General features: G+C 48.0%; 1 protein-coding gene across 4 annotated transcripts in view; it reads right to left on the bottom strand.

Moving 5' to 3' along the window:
• UBASH3A (ubiquitin associated and SH3 domain containing A) overlaps nucleotides 1-21,106 on the bottom strand; it is a 368,437-nt gene that overhangs the window by 141,429 nt on the left and 205,902 nt on the right. For all 4 annotated transcript variants that reach the window (XR_011283382.1, XM_069635649.1, XM_069635648.1 and 1 more), the window contains exon 5: nucleotides 11,198-11,367. Coding sequence is in view for 3 of the 4 variants with exons in the window: in XM_069635649.1 (XP_069491750.1) it covers nucleotides 11,198-11,367 (170 nt within the window). In the remaining variant the exon portion in view is untranslated. The remainder of the gene's footprint in view (nucleotides 1-11,197; nucleotides 11,368-21,106) is intronic.

Below are 21,106 nucleotides of genomic sequence, written 5' to 3'. Positions count from 1 at the left end.
TCTGCTAGTGGCCGATCATGGACACCAGACTCATGAGAAGAAGTCTAGGAGGCATGTGCTAGTGGCTGATCATACAACCACACTCATGGGAAGAAGACTGGGAGGCATCTGCTAGTGGCAGATCATGCACACCTCACTCATGAGAAGAAGACTAGGAGGCATCTGCTAGTGGCAGATCATGGACATCGCACTCATGAGAAGAAGACTAGGAGGCACCTGCTAGTAGCCAATCATGCACACTGCACTCACGAGAATAAGACTAGGAGGCATCTGCTAGTGGCCGATCATGCACACCGCATTCATTAAAAGAAGACTAGGAGGCATCTGCTATTGGCCGATCATGGACACCACACCTATGAGAAGAAGACTAGCATGGATCTGCTAGTGGCTGATCATGGACACCATGGCCGATCCTGGACATCACACTCATGAGAAGAAGACTAGGAGGCATCTGCTAGTGGCCGATCATGCACATCGCACTCATGAGACGAAGTCTAGGAGGCACCTGCTAGTGGCCAATAATACACCCCGCACTCATGAGAAAAAGACTAGGAGGCATCTGCTAGTGGTCGATCATAGACACCGCACTCATGAGAAGAAGACTAGGAGGCATCTTTTAGTGGCCGATCATGCACACAACACTCACAAGAAGAAGACTAGGAGGAATCTGCTAGGGGCCGATCATACATGCTGCACTCATTAATAGAAGACTAGGAGGCCTCTGCTAGTGGCCAATCATGGACACCACACTTATGAGAAGAAGACTAGTAGGGATCTGCTAGTGGCCGATCATGGACACCATGGCCGATCACGGACATCGCACTCATGAGACGAAGACTAGGAGACATCTGCTAGTGGCCAATCATGGACACCAGACTCATGAGAAGAAGACTCAGAGGCATCTGCTAGTGGCCAATCATGCACAAGACACTCACGAGAAGAAGACTAGGAAGCACTAGTGGCCGATCATGCACACCGCACTCATTAAAAGAAGACTAGGAGGCATCTGCTAGTGGCCGATCATGGACATCGCACTCATGAGACGAAGACTAGGAGGCATCTGCTAGTGGCCGATCATGGACACAGACTCATGAGAAGAAGACTAGGAGGCATCTGCTAGTGGCTGATCATACACCCACAATCATGGGAAGAAGACTAGGAGGCATCTGCTAGTGGCAGATCATGCACACCTCACTCATGAGAAGAAGACTAGGAGGCATCTGCTAGTGGCCGATCATGCACATTGCACTCATGAGACGAAGTCTAGAAGGCACCTGCTAGTGGCCGATCATACACCCCGCACTCATGGGAAGAAGACTAGGAGGCATCTGCTAGTGGCTGATCATGCACACCGCACTCATGAGAAGAAGACTAGGAGGCATCTGCTAGTGCCCGATCAGACACACCGTAATCATGAGAAGAAGACTAGGAGGCAACTGCTAGTAGTCAATCATTCACACCACACTCATTAAAAGAAGGCTAGGAAGCATCTGCTAGTGGCCAATCATGGACACTGCACTTATGAGAAAAAGACTAGTAGGGATCTGCTAGTGGCCGATCATGGACACCATGGCCGATCATGGACATCGCACTCATGAGAAGAAGACTAGGAGGGATCTGCTAGTGGCTGATCATGGACACCAGACTCATGAGAAGAAGACTAGGAGGCATCTGCCATTGGCCGATCTTGCACACCACACTCATGAGAAGAAAACTAGGAGACATCTGCTAGTGGCCGATCATGCACACCGCACTCATGAGAAGAAGACTAGGAGGCATCTGCTAGTGGCCGATCATGGTCACCGCGCTCATGAGTAGAAGAATAGGAGGCCTCTGCTAGTGGCCGACCATGGACATCGCACTCATGAGAAGAAGACTAGGAGGCATCTGCTAGTGGTCGATCATGCACATCACACTCATGAGAAGACTAGGAGGTATCTGCTATTGGGCGATCATGGACATCACACTTATGAGAAGAAGACTAGGAGGGATCTGCTAGTAGCCGATCTTGGATACCATGGCCGAACATGGACATCGCACTCATGAGAAGATGACTAGGAGGCATCTTCTAGTGGCCGATCATGGACAACAGACTTATGAGATGAAGACTAGGAGGCATCTGCGAGTGGCCGATCATGGACACCGCACTCATAAGAAAAGACTAGGAGGGATCTGCTAGTGGCCGATCTTGGACACCGTGGTCGATCATGGACATCGCATTCATGAGAAGAAGAATGGAGGCATCTGCTAGTGGCCAATCATGGACACCAGACTCATGAGAAGACTAAGAGGCATCTGCTAGTGGCCGTTCATGGACAACACACTCATAAGAAAAAGACTATGAGGCATCTGCTAGTGGCCAATCACGGACACCGCACTCATGGGAAGAAGACTAGGAGGCCTCTGCTAGTGGCCGATCATGGACACCATGCTCATGAGAAGAAGACTAGGAGGCCTCTGCTAGTGGCCGATCATGCACACCGCACTCACAAGAAGAAGTCTAGGAGGAATCTGCTAGTGGCCGATCATGCACAGTGCACTCATTAAAAGAAGACTAGGGGGCATCTGCTATTGGCCGATCATGGACACCGCACCTATGAGAAGAAGACTAGCATGGATCTGCTAGTGGCTGATCATGGACAGCATGGCCGATCCTGGACATCACACTCATGAGAAGAAGACTAGGAGGCATCTGCTAGTGGCCGATCATGGACTCCAGACTCATGAGAAGAAGACTATGAGGCATCTGCTAGTGGCCGATCATGCACATCGCACTCATGAGACGAAGTCTAGGAGGCACCTGCTAGTGGCCGATCATACACCCTGCACTCATGAGAAAAAGACTAGGAGGTATCTGCTAGTGGCCGATCATAGACACCGCACTCATGAGAAGAAGACTAGGAGGCATCTTTTAGTGGCCGATCATGCACACAACACTCACAAGAAGAAGACTAGGAGGAATCTGCTAGGGGCCGATCATACATGCTGCACTCATTAATAGAAGACTAGGAGGCATCTGCTAGTGGCCAATCATGGACACCACACTTATGAGAAGAAGACTAGTAGGGATCTGCTAGTGGCCGATCATGGACACCATGGCCGATCACGGACATCGCACTCATGAGACGAAGACTAGGAGACATCTGCTAGTGGCCAATCATGGACACCAGACTCATGAGAAGAAGACTCAGAGGCATCTGCTAGTGGCCGATCATGCACAAGACACTCACGAGAAGAAGACTAGGAAGCACTAGTGGCCGATCATGCACACCGCACTCATTAAAAGAAGACTAGGAGGCATCTGCTAGTGGCCGATCATGGACATCGCACTCATGAGACGAAGACTAGGATGCATCTGCTAGTGGCCGATCATGGACACAGACTCATGAGAAGAAGACTAGGAGGCATCTGCTAGTGGCTGATCATACACCCACAATCATGGGAAGAAGACTAGGAGGCATCTGCTAGTGGCAGATCATGCACACCTCACTCATGAGAAGAAGACTAGGAGGCATCTGCTAGTGGCCGATCATGCACATCGCACTCATGAGACGAAGTCTAGAAGGCACCTGCTAGTGGCCGATCATACACCCCGCACTCATGGGAAGAAGACTAGGAAGCATCTGCTAGTGGCTGATCATGCACACCGCACTGATGAGAAGAAGACTAGGAGGCATCTGCTAGTGGCCGATCAGACACACCGTAATCATGAGAAGAAGACTAGGAGGCATCTGCTAGTAGTCAATCATTCACACCACACTCATTAAAAGAAGGCTAGGAAGCATCTGCTAGTGGCCAATCATGGACACTGCACTTATGAGAAAAAGACTAGCAGGGATCTGCTAGTGGCCGATCATGGACACCATGGCCGATCATGGACATCGCACTCATGAGAAGAAGACTAGGAGGCATCTGCTAGTGGCTGATCATGGACACCAGACTCATGAGAAGAAGACTAGGAGGCATCTGCCATTGGCCGATCTTGCACACCACACTCATGAGAAGAAAACTAGGAGACATCTGCTAGTGGCCGATCATGCACACCGCACTCATGAGAAGAAGACTAGGAGGCATCTGCTAGTGGCCGATCATGGTCACCGCGCTCATGAGTAGAAGAATAGGAGGCCTCTGCTAGTGGCCGACCATGGACATCGCACTCATGAGAAGAAGACTAGGAGGCATCTGCTAGTGGTCGATCATGCACATCACACTCATGAGAAGACTAGGAGGTATCTGCTATTGGGCGATCATGGACATCACACTTATGAGAAGAAGACTAGGAGGGATCTGCTAGTAGCCGATCTTGGATACCATGGCCGAACATGGACATCGCACTCATGAGAAGATGACTAGGAGGCATCTTCTAGTGGCCGATCATGGACAACAGACTTATGAGATGAAGACTAGGAGGCATCTGCGAGTGGCCGATCATGGACACCGCACTCATAAGAAAAGACTAGGAGGGATCTGCTAGTGGCCGATCTTGGACACCGTGGTCGATCATGGACATCGCATTCATGAGAAGAAGAATGGAGGCATCTGCTAGTGGCCAATCATGGACACCAGACTCATGAGAAGACTAAGAGGCATCTGCTAGTGGCCGTTCATGGACAACACACTCATAAGAAAAAGACTATGAGGCATCTGCTAGTGGCCAATCACGGACACCGCACTCATGGGAAGAAGACTAGGAGGCCTCTGCTAGTGGCCGATCATGGACACCATGCTCATGAGAAGAAGACTAGGAGGCCTCTGCTAGTGGCCGATCATGCACACCGCACTCACAAGAAGAAGTCTAGGAGGAATCTGCTAGTGGCCGATCATGCACAGTGCACTCATTAAAAGAAGACTAGGGGGCATCTGCTATTGGCCGATCATGGACACCGCACCTATGAGAAGAAGACTAGCATGGATCTGCTAGTGGCTGATCATGGACAGCATGGCCGATCCTGGACATCACACTCATGAGAAGAAGACTAGGAGGCATCTGCTAGTGGCCGATCATGGACTCCAGACTCATGAGAAGAAGACTATGAGGCATCTGCTAGTGGCCGATCATGCACATCGCACTCATGAGACGAAGTCTAGGAGGCACCTGCTAGTGGCCGATCATACACCCTGCACTCATGAGAAAAAGACTAGGAGGTATCTGCTAGTGGCCGATCATAGACACCGCACTCATGAGAAGAAGACTAGGAGGCATCTTTTAGTGGCCGATCATGCACACAACACTCACAAGAAGAAGACTAGGAGGAATCTGCTAGGGGCCGATCATACATGCTGCACTCATTAATAGAAGACTAGGAGGCATCTGCTAGTGGCCAATCATGGACACCAGACTCATGAGAAGAAGACTCAGAGGCATCTGCTAGTGGCCGATCATGCACAAGACACTCACGAGAAGAAGACTAGGAAGCACTAGTGGCCGATCATGCACACCGCACTCATTAAAAGAAGACTAGGAGGCATCTGCTAGTGGCCGATCATGGACATCGCACTCATGAGACGAAGACTAGGATGCATCTGCTAGTGGCCGATCATGGACACAGACTCATGAGAAGAAGACTAGGAGGCATCTGCTAGTGGCTGATCATACACCCACAATCATGGGAAGAAGACTAGGAGGCATCTGCTAGTGGCAGATCATGCACACCTCACTCATGAGAAGAAGACTAGGAGGCATCTGCTAGTGGCCGATCATGCACATCGCACTCATGAGACGAAGTCTAGAAGGCACCTGCTAGTGGCCGATCATACACCCCGCACTCATGGGAAGAAGACTAGGAAGCATCTGCTAGTGGCTGATCATGCACACCGCACTGATGAGAAGAAGACTAGGAGGCATCTGCTAGTGGCCGATCAGACACACCGTAATCATGAGAAGAAGACTAGGAGGCATCTGCTAGTAGTCAATCATTCACACCACACTCATTAAAAGAAGGCTAGGAAGCATCTGCTAGTGGCCAATCATGGACACTGCACTTATGAGAAAAAGACTAGTAGGGATCTGCTAGTGGCCGATCATGGACACCATGGCCGATCATGGACATCGCACTCATGAGAAGAAGACTAGGAGGCATCTGCTAGTGGCTGATCATGGACACCAGACTCATGAGAAGAAGACTAGGAGGCATCTGCCATTGGCCGATCTTGCACACCACACTCATGAGAAGAAAACTAGGAGACATCTGCTAGTGGCCGATCATGCACACCGCACTCATGAGAAGAAGACTAGGAGGCATCTGCTAGTGGCCGATCATGGTCACCGTGCTCATGAGTAGAAGAGTAGGAGGCGTCTGCTAGTGGCCGACCATGGACATCGCACTCATGAGAAGAAGACTAGGAGGCATCTGCTAGTGGTCGATCATGCACATCACACTCATGAGAAGACTAGGAGGTATCTGCTATTGGGCGATCATGGACATCACACTTATGAGAAGAAGACTAGGAGGGATCTGCTAGTAGCCGATCTTGGACACCATGGCCGAACATGGACATCGCACTCATGAGAAGATGACTAGGAGGCATCTTCTAGTGGCCGATCATGGACACCAGACTTATGAGATGAAGACTAGGAGGCATCTGCGAGTGGCCGATCATGGACACCGCACTCATAAGAAAAGACTAGGAGGGATCTGCTAGTGGCCGATCTTGGACACCGTGGTCGATCATGGACATCGCATTCATGAGAAGAAGACTGGAGGCATCTGCTAGTGGCCAATCATGGACACCCGACTCATGAGAAGACTAAGAGGCATCTGCTAGTGGCTGTTCATGGACAATGCACTCATAAGAAAAAGACTATGAGGCATCTGCTAGTGGCCAATCACGGACACCGCACTCATGGGAAGAAGACTAGGAGGCCTCCGCTAGTGGCCGATCATGGACACCACGCTCATGAGAAGAAGACTAGGAGGCCTCTGCTAGTGGCCGATCATGCACACCGCACTCACAAGAAGAAGTCTGGGAGGAATCTGCTAATGGCCGATCATGCACAGTGCACTCATTAAAAGAAGACTAGGGGGCATCTGCTATTGGCCGATCATGGACACCGCACCTATGAGAAGAAGACTAGCATGGATCTGCTAGTGGCTGATCATGGACAGCATGGCCGATCCTGGACATCACACTCATGAGAAGAAGACTAGGAGGCATCTGCTAGTGGCCGATCATGGACTCCAGACTCATGAGAAGAAGACTAGGAGGCATCTGCTAGTGGCCGATCATGCACATCGCACTCATGAGACGAAGTCTAGGAGGCACCTGCTAGTGGCCGATCATACACCCCGCACTCATGAGAAAAAGACTAGGAGGTATCTTCTAGTGGTCGATCATAGACACCGCACTCATGAGAAGAAGACTAGGAGGCATCTTTTAGTGGCCGATCATGCACACAACACTCACAAGAAGAAGACTAGGAGGCACCTGCTAGTGGCCGATCATACACCCCGCACTCATGAGAAAAAGACTAGGAGGTATCTGCTAGTGGCCAATCATGGACACCACACTTATGAGAAGAAGACTAGTAGGGATCTGCTAGTGGGCGATCATGGACACCATGGCGGATCACGGACATCGCACTCATGAGACGAAGACTAGGAGACATCTGCTAGTGGCCAATCATGGACACCAGACTCATGAGAAGAAGACTAGGAGGCATCTGCTAGGTGCCGATCATGCACAAGACACTCACGAGAAGAAGACTAGGAGGCACTAGTGGCCGATCATGCACACCGCACTCATTAAAAGAAGAGTAGGAGGCATCTGCTAGTGGCCGATCATGGACATCGCACTCATGAGACGAAGACTAGGAGGCATCTGCTAGTGGCCGAGCATGGACACAGACTCATGAGAAGAAGACTAGGAGGCATCTGCTAGTGGCTGATCATACACCCACACTCATGGGAAGAAGACTAGGAGGCATCTGCTAGTGGCAGATCATGCACACCTCACTCATGAGAAGAAGACTAGGAGGCATCTGCTAGTGGCCGATCATGCACATCGCACTCATGAGACGAAGTCTAGGAGGCCCCTGCTAGTGGCCGATCATACACCCCACACTCATGGGAAGAAGACTAGGAGGCATCTGCTAGTGGCTGATCATGCACACCGCACTCATGAGAAGAAGACTAGGAGGCATCTGCTAGTGGCCGATCAGACACACCGTAATCATGAGAAGAAGACTAGGAGGCATCTGCTAGTAGCCAATCATTCACACCACACCCATTAAAAGAAGACTAGGAGGCATCTGCTAGTGGCCGATCATGGACACTGCACTTATGAGAAGAAGACTAGGAGGGATCTGCTAGTGGCCGATCATGGACGCCATGGCCGATCATGGACATCACACTCATGAGAAGAAGAGTAGGAGGCATCTGCTAGTGACCCATCATGGACAACAGCCTCATGAGAAGAAGACTAGGAGACATCTGCTAGTGGCCGATCATGGACACCACACTCATGAGAAGAAGACTAGGAGGCATCTGCTACTGGCCGATCATGAACACCGCACACATGAGAAGAAGAGTAGGAGGCCTCTGCTAGTGGCCGATCATGGTCACCGCGCTCATGAGTAGAAGACTAGGAGGCCTCTGCTAGTGGCCGACCATGGACATCGCACTCATGAGAAGAAGACTAGGAGGCATCTACTAGTGGTCGATCATGCACATCACACTCATGAGAAGAAGGCTAGGAGGGATCTGCTAGTAGCCGATCTTGGAACCATGGCCGGTCATGGACATCGCACTCATGAGAAGAAGACTAGGAAGCATCTGCTAGTGGCCGATCATGGACATTGCACTCATGAGAAGAAGACTAGGAGGCATCTGCTAGTGGACGATCATGGACATCGTACTCATGAGAACAATACTAAGAGGCATCTGCTAGTGGCCGATCGTGCACATCGCACTCATGAGCAGAATACTAGGAGGCATCTGCTAGTGGCCAATTGTGCACACCACACTTTGAGAAGAAGACTAGGAGATATCTTCTGGTGGTTGATCATGGACATAGCAGTCATGAGAAGAAGAGTAGGAGGCCTCTGCTAGTGGCCGATCATGGTCACCGCGCTCATGAGTAGAAGACTAGGAGGCCTCTGCTAGTGGCCGACCATGGACATCGGACTCATGAGAAGAAGACTAGGAGGCATCTGCTAGTGGTCGATCATGCACATCACACTCATGAGAAGACTAGGAGATATCTGCTATTGGGCGATCATGGACACCACACTTATGAGAAGAAGACTAGGAGGGATCTGCTAGTAGCCGATCTTGGACACCATGGCTGATCATGGACATCGCACTCATGAGAAGATGACTAGGAGGCATCTTCTAGTGGCCGATCATGGACACCAGACTTATGAGATGAAGACTAGGAGGCATCTGCTAGTGGCCGATCATGGACACCGCACTCATAAGAACAAGACTAGGAGGGATCTGCTAGTGGCCGATCTTGGACACCATGGTTGATCATGGACATCGCATTCATGAGAAGAAGACTAGGAGGCATCTGCTAGTGGCCAATCATGGACACCAGACTCATGAGAAGAAGACTTGGAGGCATCTGCTAGTGGCCGATCATGGACAACGCACTCATAAGAAAAAGACTTTGAGGCATCTGCTAGTGGCTAATCACGGACAGCACACTCATGAGAAGAAGACTAGGAGACCTCTGCTAGTGGCCGATCATGGACACCGCGCTCATGAGAAGAAGACTAGGAGGCCTCTGCTAGTGGCCGATCATGCACACCGCACTCACAAGAAGAAGTCTAGGAGGAATCTGCTAGTGGCCGATCATGCACAGTGCACTCATTAAAAGACGACTAGGAGGCATCTGCTAGTGGCCGATCATGGACACCGCACTTATGAGAGGAAGACTGGTAGGGATCTGCTAATAGCCGATCATGGACACCATGGCCGATCACGGACATCACACTCATGAGAAGAAGACTAGGAGGCATCTGCTAGTGGCCGATCATGGACACCAGACTCATGAGAACAAGACTAGAAGGCATCTGCTAGTGGCCGATCATACACATAGCACTCATGAGAAGAAGACTAGGAGGCATCTGCTAGTGGCCGACCATGCATACCGTACTCATGAGAAGAAGATTAGGAGGCATCTGCTAGTGGCTGATCATGGACATCGCACTCATGAGAAGAAGACTAAGAGACATTGCTAGTGGGCGATCATGGACTTCCCACTCATGAGAAGAAGACTAGGAGACATCTGCTAGTGGTCGATCATGGACTTCCCACTTATGAGAAGAAGACTAGGGGACATCTGCTAGTGGCCTATCATGGACTTCCCACTTATGAGAAGAAGACTAGGGGACATCTGCTACTGGCCGATCATGGACATTGCAGTGCAAATCAAGATATATAATGGTTCTACCCAGACAGTACCAGCCAGGATCTGTGGTTGCCTGGAGCTATGTCATAAATAGTGTAGATAACCCCCAACCCAAAACCATTGGTCTCCAAGACCCCAAACGTATGGTTCACCTGGATCCACCAGACAGATAGGTTTGCTGCATACAAAGAGATGGCCCAGAGGTCAGGGATTGAACGGCAACATCGATAGGAGAAAGAACACTGCCAGCTAATTTGGAAATAACCTGAAGCAATACAAGAAAAATATATTGACCAGATGAAACCAAAGGGCAGCGGTACCAGAGCAGGAAAATGGTAACTTGATCCACTCCTGTTGGGAATGAGTTGCTGATATGCAAGTGGCCTTGTCTCGGCGAAAACCACTGAAGGGGAACAAGACAGTGGCCATTTTGTCCAGGTTGAGGTGTGCGCTTGTGTTTATATTTATTTTGGATAGGTCGAAGGTCATCTGCGGAGGGATTCTGTTCTTAGCAATTAAAGAAATTCCCAATCTGTCCCTCTTCTTCAGCCCCTATTCCCTCAGGTCATACATGTGGCAAGCTGTCGCATTCCTCATGGACTGACTGAAAATAGATGACTCTTTTGAACGGCCGCAGTCCCAAACGTCCATAGGAGATTCCTACAAGCAAACAATGTTCTTCCAATAAATGCAGGGCTCATTTTAGGAGGGAATACTTGGGTGCCCAAGTATTCATATTATAGAAATTATGATACGTGTGGGAGACATAAAGAGCAGCATTAAGGGTCAAGCAAGAAGCACAGAGTACACACGCCAGCTCTCCATGAGAAACCACGAGAGGCCGTACCTTATAATTCACGAAGCGCATGTCCCTGGAGTAAAGATCTGCCGTCCACTGGCAGGTCTGGCTGGGGCTGATGGACTTGGCCAGCTGCTCCAGCGTCCACTGGTGATGAGGGTTGAACTTATGAGCCAGCGTCATGTGCAGCTGCTTGCGGGGCACCTTCACCTGGCAGCCTAGGACAGAAGCGCACCAGGGAGATGTGAACAGTAGGTGGTCCCAGGTTAGACATGGCATTCTGGGAAGGGACATGCATTTAGGACAGAATAATTAAGAAAAGAAACTCAACTGAATGATCTGACACTGATGAACAGCACGAGGTAAAAGCTGGCATGTGATCTGCGCTACCCAGCCACCTACCTTCACCTTCAGCCAGTCATCGTCGGCATACCTCAAGCCCCCATCCGCTGAATCCAGCACTCTGTCAATATCAGGGCTCATCCAAGCCTTATGCCCTAGAGCAAAGGTCTTCAATCTGTGGGGGGCGCGGCCACATACCCGGGGGGGGGGTGCGCAATGCAGGACATTTTTCTCCTGCACTGAACTGAGCATGTGCAATGGGGAGCCACTGACCCCCATGCACATGTTAAGTCAGTGCGACGTGGCCATGAAACAGGAAATAAATGCAGTTTGGACGCACGCTTCCCTGCATTTGATTCGCGTGTCCAGGTTGCGTTGTAGTTTCCTGAGTTGAGTGCTGCTTCTGCCCTCCTTTGCTGCACTGGGGTAAGTGTTTAACCGAAACTGGAATTGTCTGTGTTTTCTTAACGCGGCTCCCCCACGGCAGATTGCTAGGCTCCAGCAATCTGATGTGGGGAGCTGGGTATCATACAACACTGGTCCCCCTGCTTTGGCTGCCTCTCTATGCCCCTCTACCTTCTCACCTCATGCACCTGGAGCCAACAAGTGCGCATCCTAAAACGCTTGCTACTCCATTAGCAGGAGTTTGAAGGTGGTGGTGGAGTTCCGGGCAGTTGAACTCCGCTCTAATGAAATGTCCAAAATAATAGGTTTTAAATGGTGCAATTTCTTTCATGATGCTTCTTTCCAAAAGTGGGGGTATTTCTGCCCTTGTAGAAGAAAAAGTTATCGCCAGTGATAGCATGTGTTTCATTTCTTAATTGCTAGAACTGTGTGTTCAACACTATGCACACCTCTATTTAGGATGGTAATTGTATCAAGGTAACTTTCTAGAATTCTGGGTATTTAAAGTTATTTGATTTTAAGAAAATTTGAGGTGCAGGGGAGAATATCTCAACCTTGGCATCTGGGTCGGTACTGGACAAAAAAAGAAGGTGGATGTTCCCAACTTGGGGAACTCCCGTCCCCTGCACACTATCCAAGATCTGTATAAACAGAAAAATAATTTGACAATGAGGTGTACTCTCATGAGACAATGTAATGTAACACTGTCATCTAGAGTCACCAAAAGGACTTCATATGTTTTTAGGAAAGTTCATAAATTCTTAATTTGTTATGGGTCAGATTGACCAACAATTTTCAATCAAAACATAATGTAAATAAGTACAGTAACAAGATGTTCACACAAGAATCTGGTTTTAATTCATAATGCGATCACCCAACGCGTTTCGAGATTTCTCTCTTCATCAGGGGTACATAATTCGAGAATTTTCATCATTTCTATGGAAAAAATGTTTTTTAGAATAAGTGAAAATTTGCAATCAACAATTAATTCAACATTCAGAGCTTGAAGTTTCAATGTAAACAATGACAAAGTATCCTCATTATAGTATATCTTATCTCAATCATTTTGTAAGCACATTTTTTTTATAGTAAATTGCACTTTTATGCATACTGTTGTGAATTTATTTTATAAGTAATCCTACAATTTAGAGAGTATTAATCTAAAAAGAGTTAGCTTTCTAACCGTGTGTGTAGATTTAAAGGTTCCACTGGTTGTCTTGTCCTACAACAGTATGCATACATTTGCAATTTACTATAAATTATTTTTATACCTTGATACAATTACCATCCTAAATAGAGGTGTGCATAGTGTTTACATTGAAACTTCAAGCTCTGAATGTTGAATTAATTGTTGATTGCAAATTGTTGATTAATTGTGCGATCACCCAACGAAACGCGTTGGGTGATCGCATTATGAATTAAAACCAAATTCTTGTGTGAACATCTTGTTACTGTACTTATTTACATTATGTTTTGATTGAAAATTGTTGTTCAATCTGACCCATAACAAATTAAGAATTTATGAACTTTCCTAAAAACATATGAAGTCCTTTTGGTGACTCTAGATGACAGTGTTACATTACATTGTCTCATGAGAGTACACCTCATTGTCAAATTATTTTTCTGTTTATACAGATCTTGGATAGTGTGCAGGGGACGGGAGTTCCTCATTTCTTAATTGCTGTCAGCATAACAGGGGCATTTATATTGTGATTAAGCAGTTTGACAAGTAAATAACATCTTTATGAATACAACCTGTGATAAAACACGAAGGATGGCCACAAAAATTACAGGGTATTTGTGTGGTAGTCTGGCAAAAAAAGATTCACGTTTCAAGGCAAACCAGTGAATGCAAGTTTAAGCAGCACTTTGGAGTTTGGAAATTACTTTCTTTCTGTGAAAATGTAAGATGCCCATTTGGGGAACAATGGTGTGCTCAGCATGTAGAAAGCCTGCTTTTAACAGTGATACCCCCCGCCCCCACCTCTGCTCTAACGCCTTCCATCTCCCCCAAGACGCCTCCACCCTGCTGCTGCAGAACGTGCACCAGAAAACCTTCGCCCTTCCCGTACTTTGACGGGTCTTTCCAGCCCTTCATCCGATCTTTGTATTTCCCAGGTGGGTGCCAGTGCCGATCGAGAGTGGGTAGGAAGGGCGTCTTGGGGACAGGGGTGTCAGTGCCATGGGGGCAGGGGTGTGAATCAGGGATTTCAAACCTATTTCTGGAGCTGTTCCTTTCTCTGATGCCTTTCTCTGATGCATTTCTCTGATGCCTATCACCCAAGAGCTGGCTTCAGCTACGGCTCATCTAATCTTAATTTTGAAGTCTCAGGTAGACCCATGTATCATTGATTAACTGCTCATTTTCATTGCAGCAGCATCGCTGCAAGTGTCAGTCTATCAACCTAGCCACCTGTGTCCCAGCAAGAAAGATCCAGTGAAGCACTTGCCCCAGTCACGCAGGCAGGTAAGGATTTCTTTCCCCCATGTGCCATTGGATGAGTAGAACTGCTGAAGGTTTATATCAACCCTGTGCAAGGTTGTGCCTGTGGCTTAGTCTGGGCTACACGTCAAAAAGAAATTTGAGCTAAGACTGCGTGATCTGAATAGGAAGCCTTCTGATATTTGTATCAATGTATTTTTTTTTTAATCCAACCAGTGTTTCTGACCCCATTTTTGCGGGGGGCTTCCCTCCCCACCCCCAAGCTTATCAGACAGTTACTTTTGAATGTTTGCTATTTTTAAAATCTCTTGGACCTTTTATTTCTGTACCCAGTATTTCTGACCCATTTTTGCATGGGGTGTTTCCCACACACCCCAACCTTTTCACATGGTTCCTTTTAACACTTTGCATGTGGTGTTTGCCATTTTAACTCTTTTTTTGGGATGCATTCTTAATTTTCGAAAACCGTTTGCAATGTTTCGACAGGTTCAGGATCCTTTTCTCGATGGATCGTTTCCTAGTGTCCAAAGATGGTAGGGATCACAATCGAAAAGCAGAAGGAGAGATGGAAACAGACAAAAGAAATGCAAAAACACAGAAATATGATGACTCTTATTTGGACTTTGGGTTCACATGGATTGCAGTTGCTGGGGAAGTGAAGCTGCAGTGTGTGATTTGTGGCGCTATATTAGCAAATGACTGCCTGAAGCCAACAAAATGAAGGCTGCATTTGGAAACCCAACGTGCCGATTTAGCAAAAAAGACCAGGGATTTCTTTGTACGGCAGCTGGTAGGCAAACAAAAAGCAAAAGGACACGGTTCAAAATGTGGCCTCTGTACCTGCAAATGCATTGAAAGCTTCTTACCACATTGTGTACTATCTGGGCAAAAACAAAAAGCCTTTTACAGATGCTGAGAAAGTGATTCTCCCAACAATTCACGCTGTCAACCGGGTTATGCTTGATGACGGTGCAGCAGAGAAATGCAAAAGTATCCCTGTCAGACACAACAATTTGCCGCCGCATTGCTGACCTGTTCTCTGATATCAGTACAGAATTGATATAACACTTGAAACACAGCCAGTTTGCCCTACAGTTGGATGAGGCCACTGACATATTAAAAGAAGCTCACTTGATTGCCTATGTGAGGTACTGCCACGGAAAGGAGATGTTGGAGGATTTCTTATTTTGTAAACCAATGCAGGGCAGAGCAACTGCACCTGAACTCTTTGACACTGTTAACTTCCTAAGTTCCCTCTGCCTAAAGTGGGAGACGTGTGTTGGTATTTGCACGGATGGTGCTCCATCAATGTGTGGTGCTAGAGCGGGGCTGAAAGCAAAAGTATTGGCAGTAGCTCCACATACTGTGTGGATACACTGCATGATACTCTGGGAGGCTTTGGCTGTGTGCACTATGGGGCATGACCTTACACAGGTGCTGAATCTGTTGTAAAGATTGTACATTTTATGAAGATGCACCCCATAAGAGCCCATCTGTTTGCCATATTACGTGCAGAAATGGGAGCTGACCATGATGCTTTGCTGTTTCACACGGAGGTTAGGTCTTTATGAACTCAGGAATGAAGTAAGACACCTTCTCCTGGGTTTAGACAGACAAAAGCAGAGCCTCTGTGTGATTCATGCTGGTGTTTGTACTGTTAGCTTACCTTGGCAACATCTTCGAAAGCTACACTTTCTAAATCTCTCCATGCAAGGCACAGAAAATCTCAGCATTCACGAAGAAGCTGGAGATTTGGAGGAGGAGGGTTGATGTCTGCATTCCGATGCGTTTCCATTATCAGCAGATGCTCTTGAGGGGATGGAGTATGATCTTTCATGTGTTGCTGAACTAATAGGAAACCATCTCAGAATCAGTCGCAAAGTACTTTCCAGAGGACATTTGTAACCTGAATGACTGGGTGGTTCAGCCTTTCCTAGCAGGCGTAGGAGCCCATCTCCTAATACACCTCCAGGAGGAACTAATGGAGCTCCAAAGTGACAGCCTAATGGAGAGACAATTCAGAAAATTGTCGTTGGGTGGATTTTGGCAACATGTATCTGCCGAGTTGCCAACTTTATCCAAATGTGCAGTCAATGTACTGTTACCTTTCGGCACCTCATACCTATTCAAGATTGGATTCTCGCACTTGCAGCCCTAAAGACTAAGGGCCTCATCACGAGTTGGGCTCTAGCCCTTAAATGCAGTGTTAATGGTATGACCACCACATTTAAGTGCTGGCCCTATCATGAGTTGGGCCCTAAATTGGCTATTTTACCTCCAGCTTTTTTCTGGCAGTCAAAATCCCATTTAGCGCCTTGTTTTCAGCGGTATTAACGCCGGCTGTATTAGCCCGCATTATTAGCACAGAAAATGCCCCATTGGATCCAATGGACCCAAGGGGAATGAGGATTTACCATTAACACCCAACCTGTGATCTGGCGGTAATACCGCCAGACCGATGGATGCTAAGGCTATTATAGTTGGGCGTTATTACAGCCGGGATGCAGCTCAACTTGTGATGAGGCCCTAAATATTGGTCAAAGCTGGAGGTGGCCCACCCTTCACACTAGTTCTCCAATATGCCACTGTCCAACTTGCAAGTGACTGCATTGATAGTAAACTCAAAGTTGTACTTAGAAACAAATAGTTACAGCACTTGCATGGCAAATGTTACTGTAGGGCAGCATTATTGGCTCTTTTCGTTCGTGTATCCAACACTATTTTTAGTTGAGTCCTCTGTATTTTAGCAAAAAAATCTGAATGCTTTGTTCAGAAATATTTGTCGTCTAATCTGATTTGACTCATTGCAAGCAATGATTTTGAAATGATGTAGTGTTTGGCACCTACTCCTGCATTAGGGGCACCATTCTACGCCAGCGCACAATAACCATTTGCAAGCGATTAAAATGTTGGAGTCCATGTGTATGGGAGGACACGAGCCGGAGATATTTTTCTTAGGGGGGGCTCGGGGTCAAAAAGTTTGAAGTCCACTGCCCTAGAGGAAAGGCCAGCAACGCGGTCACTTTCTAATTCATGCCCTTGCTTCTACGTAGGAAGTAGCCATGCCTTCTTTCTCTTAGACATAGTTTGCTACCTCTAGTTTTACAAGTACGGACTCCCAGGGGTACCCAGAACTTGGAAAGGGCGTGGACAGCTGAGCTCCTCAAAGCATTGCAGGGCTGTGCGAGGACAAGGATGCATGTACATTGAAGCAACATCTAGAACTGTGTGCTTGTGCGAGGGCTACGTTCTACTTTGTGTGCTTGCTCACACACGTTAGTCTCCACTAGACCCTCTTATCCAGCAAGGGCCTGGTGTTGGTCAAATCTAAAATTGATTTGGTCAAGTCATTTGCACATTGTACACTGGTACATTGTGATAAGGTGCGTTTGCATTAGAGTAGCATGCAGGGAATACGTCCCCTCATCGCAGGTGAGCGTGCCTCTTAAGTGGGTGATAGCCCTTTGTGGGCCTGGAGGTGTAGATCGTGGGCAGGGTATTGTGGATCCAAGTTTCAAGTCCTGCCTCTGGCCGGAGGAGTTGTTTAAGATTAGCCAATCTGTTATTTTGTTTTTGAGGGACATGTTGCACCCAGCAGAGGTGAAGATGTGATTTAGAATGTCATAATGCACACAGCCTTCAGAGGTGGATCAAGCAGCCCGGACGCCCAAGGCTGTCACGAGGCTGACCGATGCTTTGTGGTCAGCCATCAAGGCGACCGTCACTTTACTGAGTTGATGGTGAGACACACTTTAATCATCGCAGTGGAGAAACCCTTTATTTCCCTGTGTTCCCTTTGATGAAGGTCACCAGGCCACAGAGTGTCTACTGGCCTCAGTGAAGAGGAGCTAATGCAGGGGAGAGGGGCCAGGTGATCTGCCTTGTCCCAAACGTAGAGAGCGAAATTCTTTAATGTAAAGCAGGAAAAATGTGCAACCCTGATATTGCTTTGAGGGGCAGTTGTCTGGGGAAGAGTGATCACCTCACTTATTCCTCTCAGAGGCCAGGCGTTTTCGTAAGTAACGAAAGACTACTTTATAGCGGGCAAGCCCACCAGTATCCACTCCTCCAGACCCAGATTTCCAGGAGTCATGCACTGCCCCTCCGGGTGGAAAGTTGCTGTGAGGATCTAAGCAGTGACCTTGAAGTTGTTTTGCCTACCTCCATTGCTGAGCCCAAAAGACCGCTCTTCTCCACCTCCGTGGTCCTGCTAGACTCAGTAAATTGGTACTGCTCCTGAGGGGCGAGGAGCAGGTGCCAGTCGTAATATGCTTCAGCTTGTCCTCAGGATAAGGTCCTGTATGTAGGCGGCTGCTGGACTAGTCTTGAAGCGAACCTGGATATTCAGTCCTCAAAGAGGTGGAACTCATGGGAGAGCCACCATTTTGAAAGGAGTTTGCAGGATGAGCAACATCGCTAAAAATGCTCCTCAGGGGAATCTGCGCCTCGGGCAGGAATGTTTGTGGTGGGGGCCACCAGGGCAATGAAAAGGGATCGATGTCTCCATTTAGAGTTCTTGCAGGCCTTGCACTAGCCTTCTATTAATGTAGCGGGGCACATTCTGAGGATGGTTGTATCAGCATAATTGGCTCCCCTTGGTCTTCTGGTTGGATTATCTTGGGATAGTCGATATTTCCTTATGATAACATCTTACCTCTGAGGGAGACCTCTCATTTTAGGGGAGCTTGTTCAATGATTCTCTGACGCAATCCATCAATCCCGCTGGATATCTGGATCTTGGCTATCCTCGCCTTCTGCTCGGGATGTGTTTTGCATCCTCTTATCTTTGCAAAGCAAGCCTGTGTTACTTTCACTGATTTTTGGCTCTTTGGCCTCTTTTACCATAGTCGACACTTCTTGGTGAGTCTTTCCTTTTTTAACCTTTCATTTAATCTCTTGGCTTTTGGCAAAATACATGCAGCGCTACATTCAAATGTACACACAATACAGATATGACTTAAGTGGGTGGCAATGGCATAGAGCAGGTGCAACAAATGAACGTTCTAGAAGTCAGTAATGTTTGGTGCATCACATCCTGACCCGGCAGCCTGGCTCCTACTTCCCAATCCATATTTCTTTTGGCCGACTCCCCAGCGGTTGGAGCGATATAACACATCCTTGTTGTTATTGGGCCATGCAAAGTCACACAGCCAATGTTGTAGATTCAGAGAATCAGCACGCTGCCACTGAAGCAGAATAACTCTTTTGGCTAAGAGAAAGGCTATATGTAGATTTTTACATTTTATCATTCATGGTGATTCTTGATCACGGTCTCAAAGACCCCAGTTATTTAAAAGGTCCCTTTGTTCTCCTCCTCCTCCATCATGGGAGGAGATGTAGGAAGTCCCTCTAGACCTTGATGTTTGGTCACAGCTTTGGGGTCTCTAAATGTTTGCTTCCCACCTTCTCTGCTGGTCCCTTCATTCTCCTCCTCGTTCCTCGTGGGAGGAGATGTAGGAAGTCCCTCTAGACCTTGATGTTTGGTCACAGCTTTGGGGTCTCTAAATGCTTGCTTCCCACCTTCTCTTCTGGTCTTTTCATTCTCCTCCTCCTTCCTTGTGGGAGCAGGTATAGGAAGTCCCTCTAGACCTTGATGTTTGGTCACAGCTTTGGGGTCTCTAAATGCTTGCTTCCCACCTTCTCTTCAGGTCCCTTCATTCTCCTCCTCCTTCCTCGTGGGAGGAGATGTAGGAGGTCCCTCTAGACCTTGATGTTTGGCCACAGCTTTGGGGTCTCTAAATGTTTGCTTCCCGCCTTCTCTTCTGGTCCCTTCATTCTCCACCTCCTTCCTTGTGGGAGCAGATGTAGGAAGTCCCTCTAGACCTTGATGTTTGGTCACAGCTTTGGGGTCTCTAAATGCTTGCTTCTCTCCTTCTCTTCTGGTCCCTTAATTCTCCTCCTCGTTCCTCGTGGGAGGAGATGTAGGAAGTCCCTCGAGACCTTGATGTTTGGCCACAGCTTTGGGGTTTCTATATGCGTGCTTCCCACCTTCTCTCCTGGTCCCTTCATTCGCCTCCTCCTTCCTCGTGGGAGGAGATGTAGGAAGTCCCTCTAGACCTTGATGTTTGGTCACAGCTTTGGGGTCTTTAAATGCTTGCTTCCTGTCTTCTCTTCTGGTACCTTCATTGTACTCCTCCTTCCTTGTGGGAGCAGATGTAAGAAGTCCCGCTAGACCTTGGTCGTTGGTCACAGCTTTGGGGTTTCTAAATGCTTGCTTCCCCCCTTCTCTTCTGGTCCCTTCATTCTCCTCCGCCATCCTCGCAGGAGGAGATATAGGAAGTCCCTCTAGACCTTGATGTTTGGTCACAGCTTTGGGGTCTTTAAATGCTTGCTTCCTGTCTTCTCTTCTGGTACCTTCATTGTACTCCTCCTTCCTTGTGGGAGCAGATGTAAGACGTCCCGCTAGACCTTGGTCGTTGGTCACAGCTTTGGGGTTTCTAAATGCTTGCTTCCCCCCTTCTCTTCTGGTCCCTTCATTCTCCTCCGCCATCCTCGCAGGAGGAGATGTAGGAAGTCCCTCTAGACCTTGATGTTTGGTCACAGCTTTGGGGTCTCTAAATGCTTGCTTCATGTCTTCTCTTCTGGTCCCTTACTTGTCCTCCTCCTTCCTTGCGGGAGCAGATGTAAGAAGTCCCTCTAGACCTTGATGTTTGGTCACAGCTTTGGGATTTCTATATGTATGCTTCCGACATTCTCTTCTGGTCCCTTCATTCTCCTCCTCGTTCCTCGTGGGAGGAGATGTAGGAGGTCCCTCTAGACCTTGATGT

This window comes from Ambystoma mexicanum, chromosome 7p, assembly GCF_040938575.1.
Source record: "Ambystoma mexicanum isolate Mex_15411 chromosome 7p, UKY_AmexF1_1, whole genome shotgun sequence".
In the NCBI taxonomy this organism is placed as follows: Eukaryota; Metazoa; Chordata; class Amphibia; order Caudata; family Ambystomatidae; genus Ambystoma; species Ambystoma mexicanum.
The sequence above is the reverse complement of the archived record's forward strand: the minus strand, read 5'-3'. Positions and strand labels throughout refer to the sequence as shown.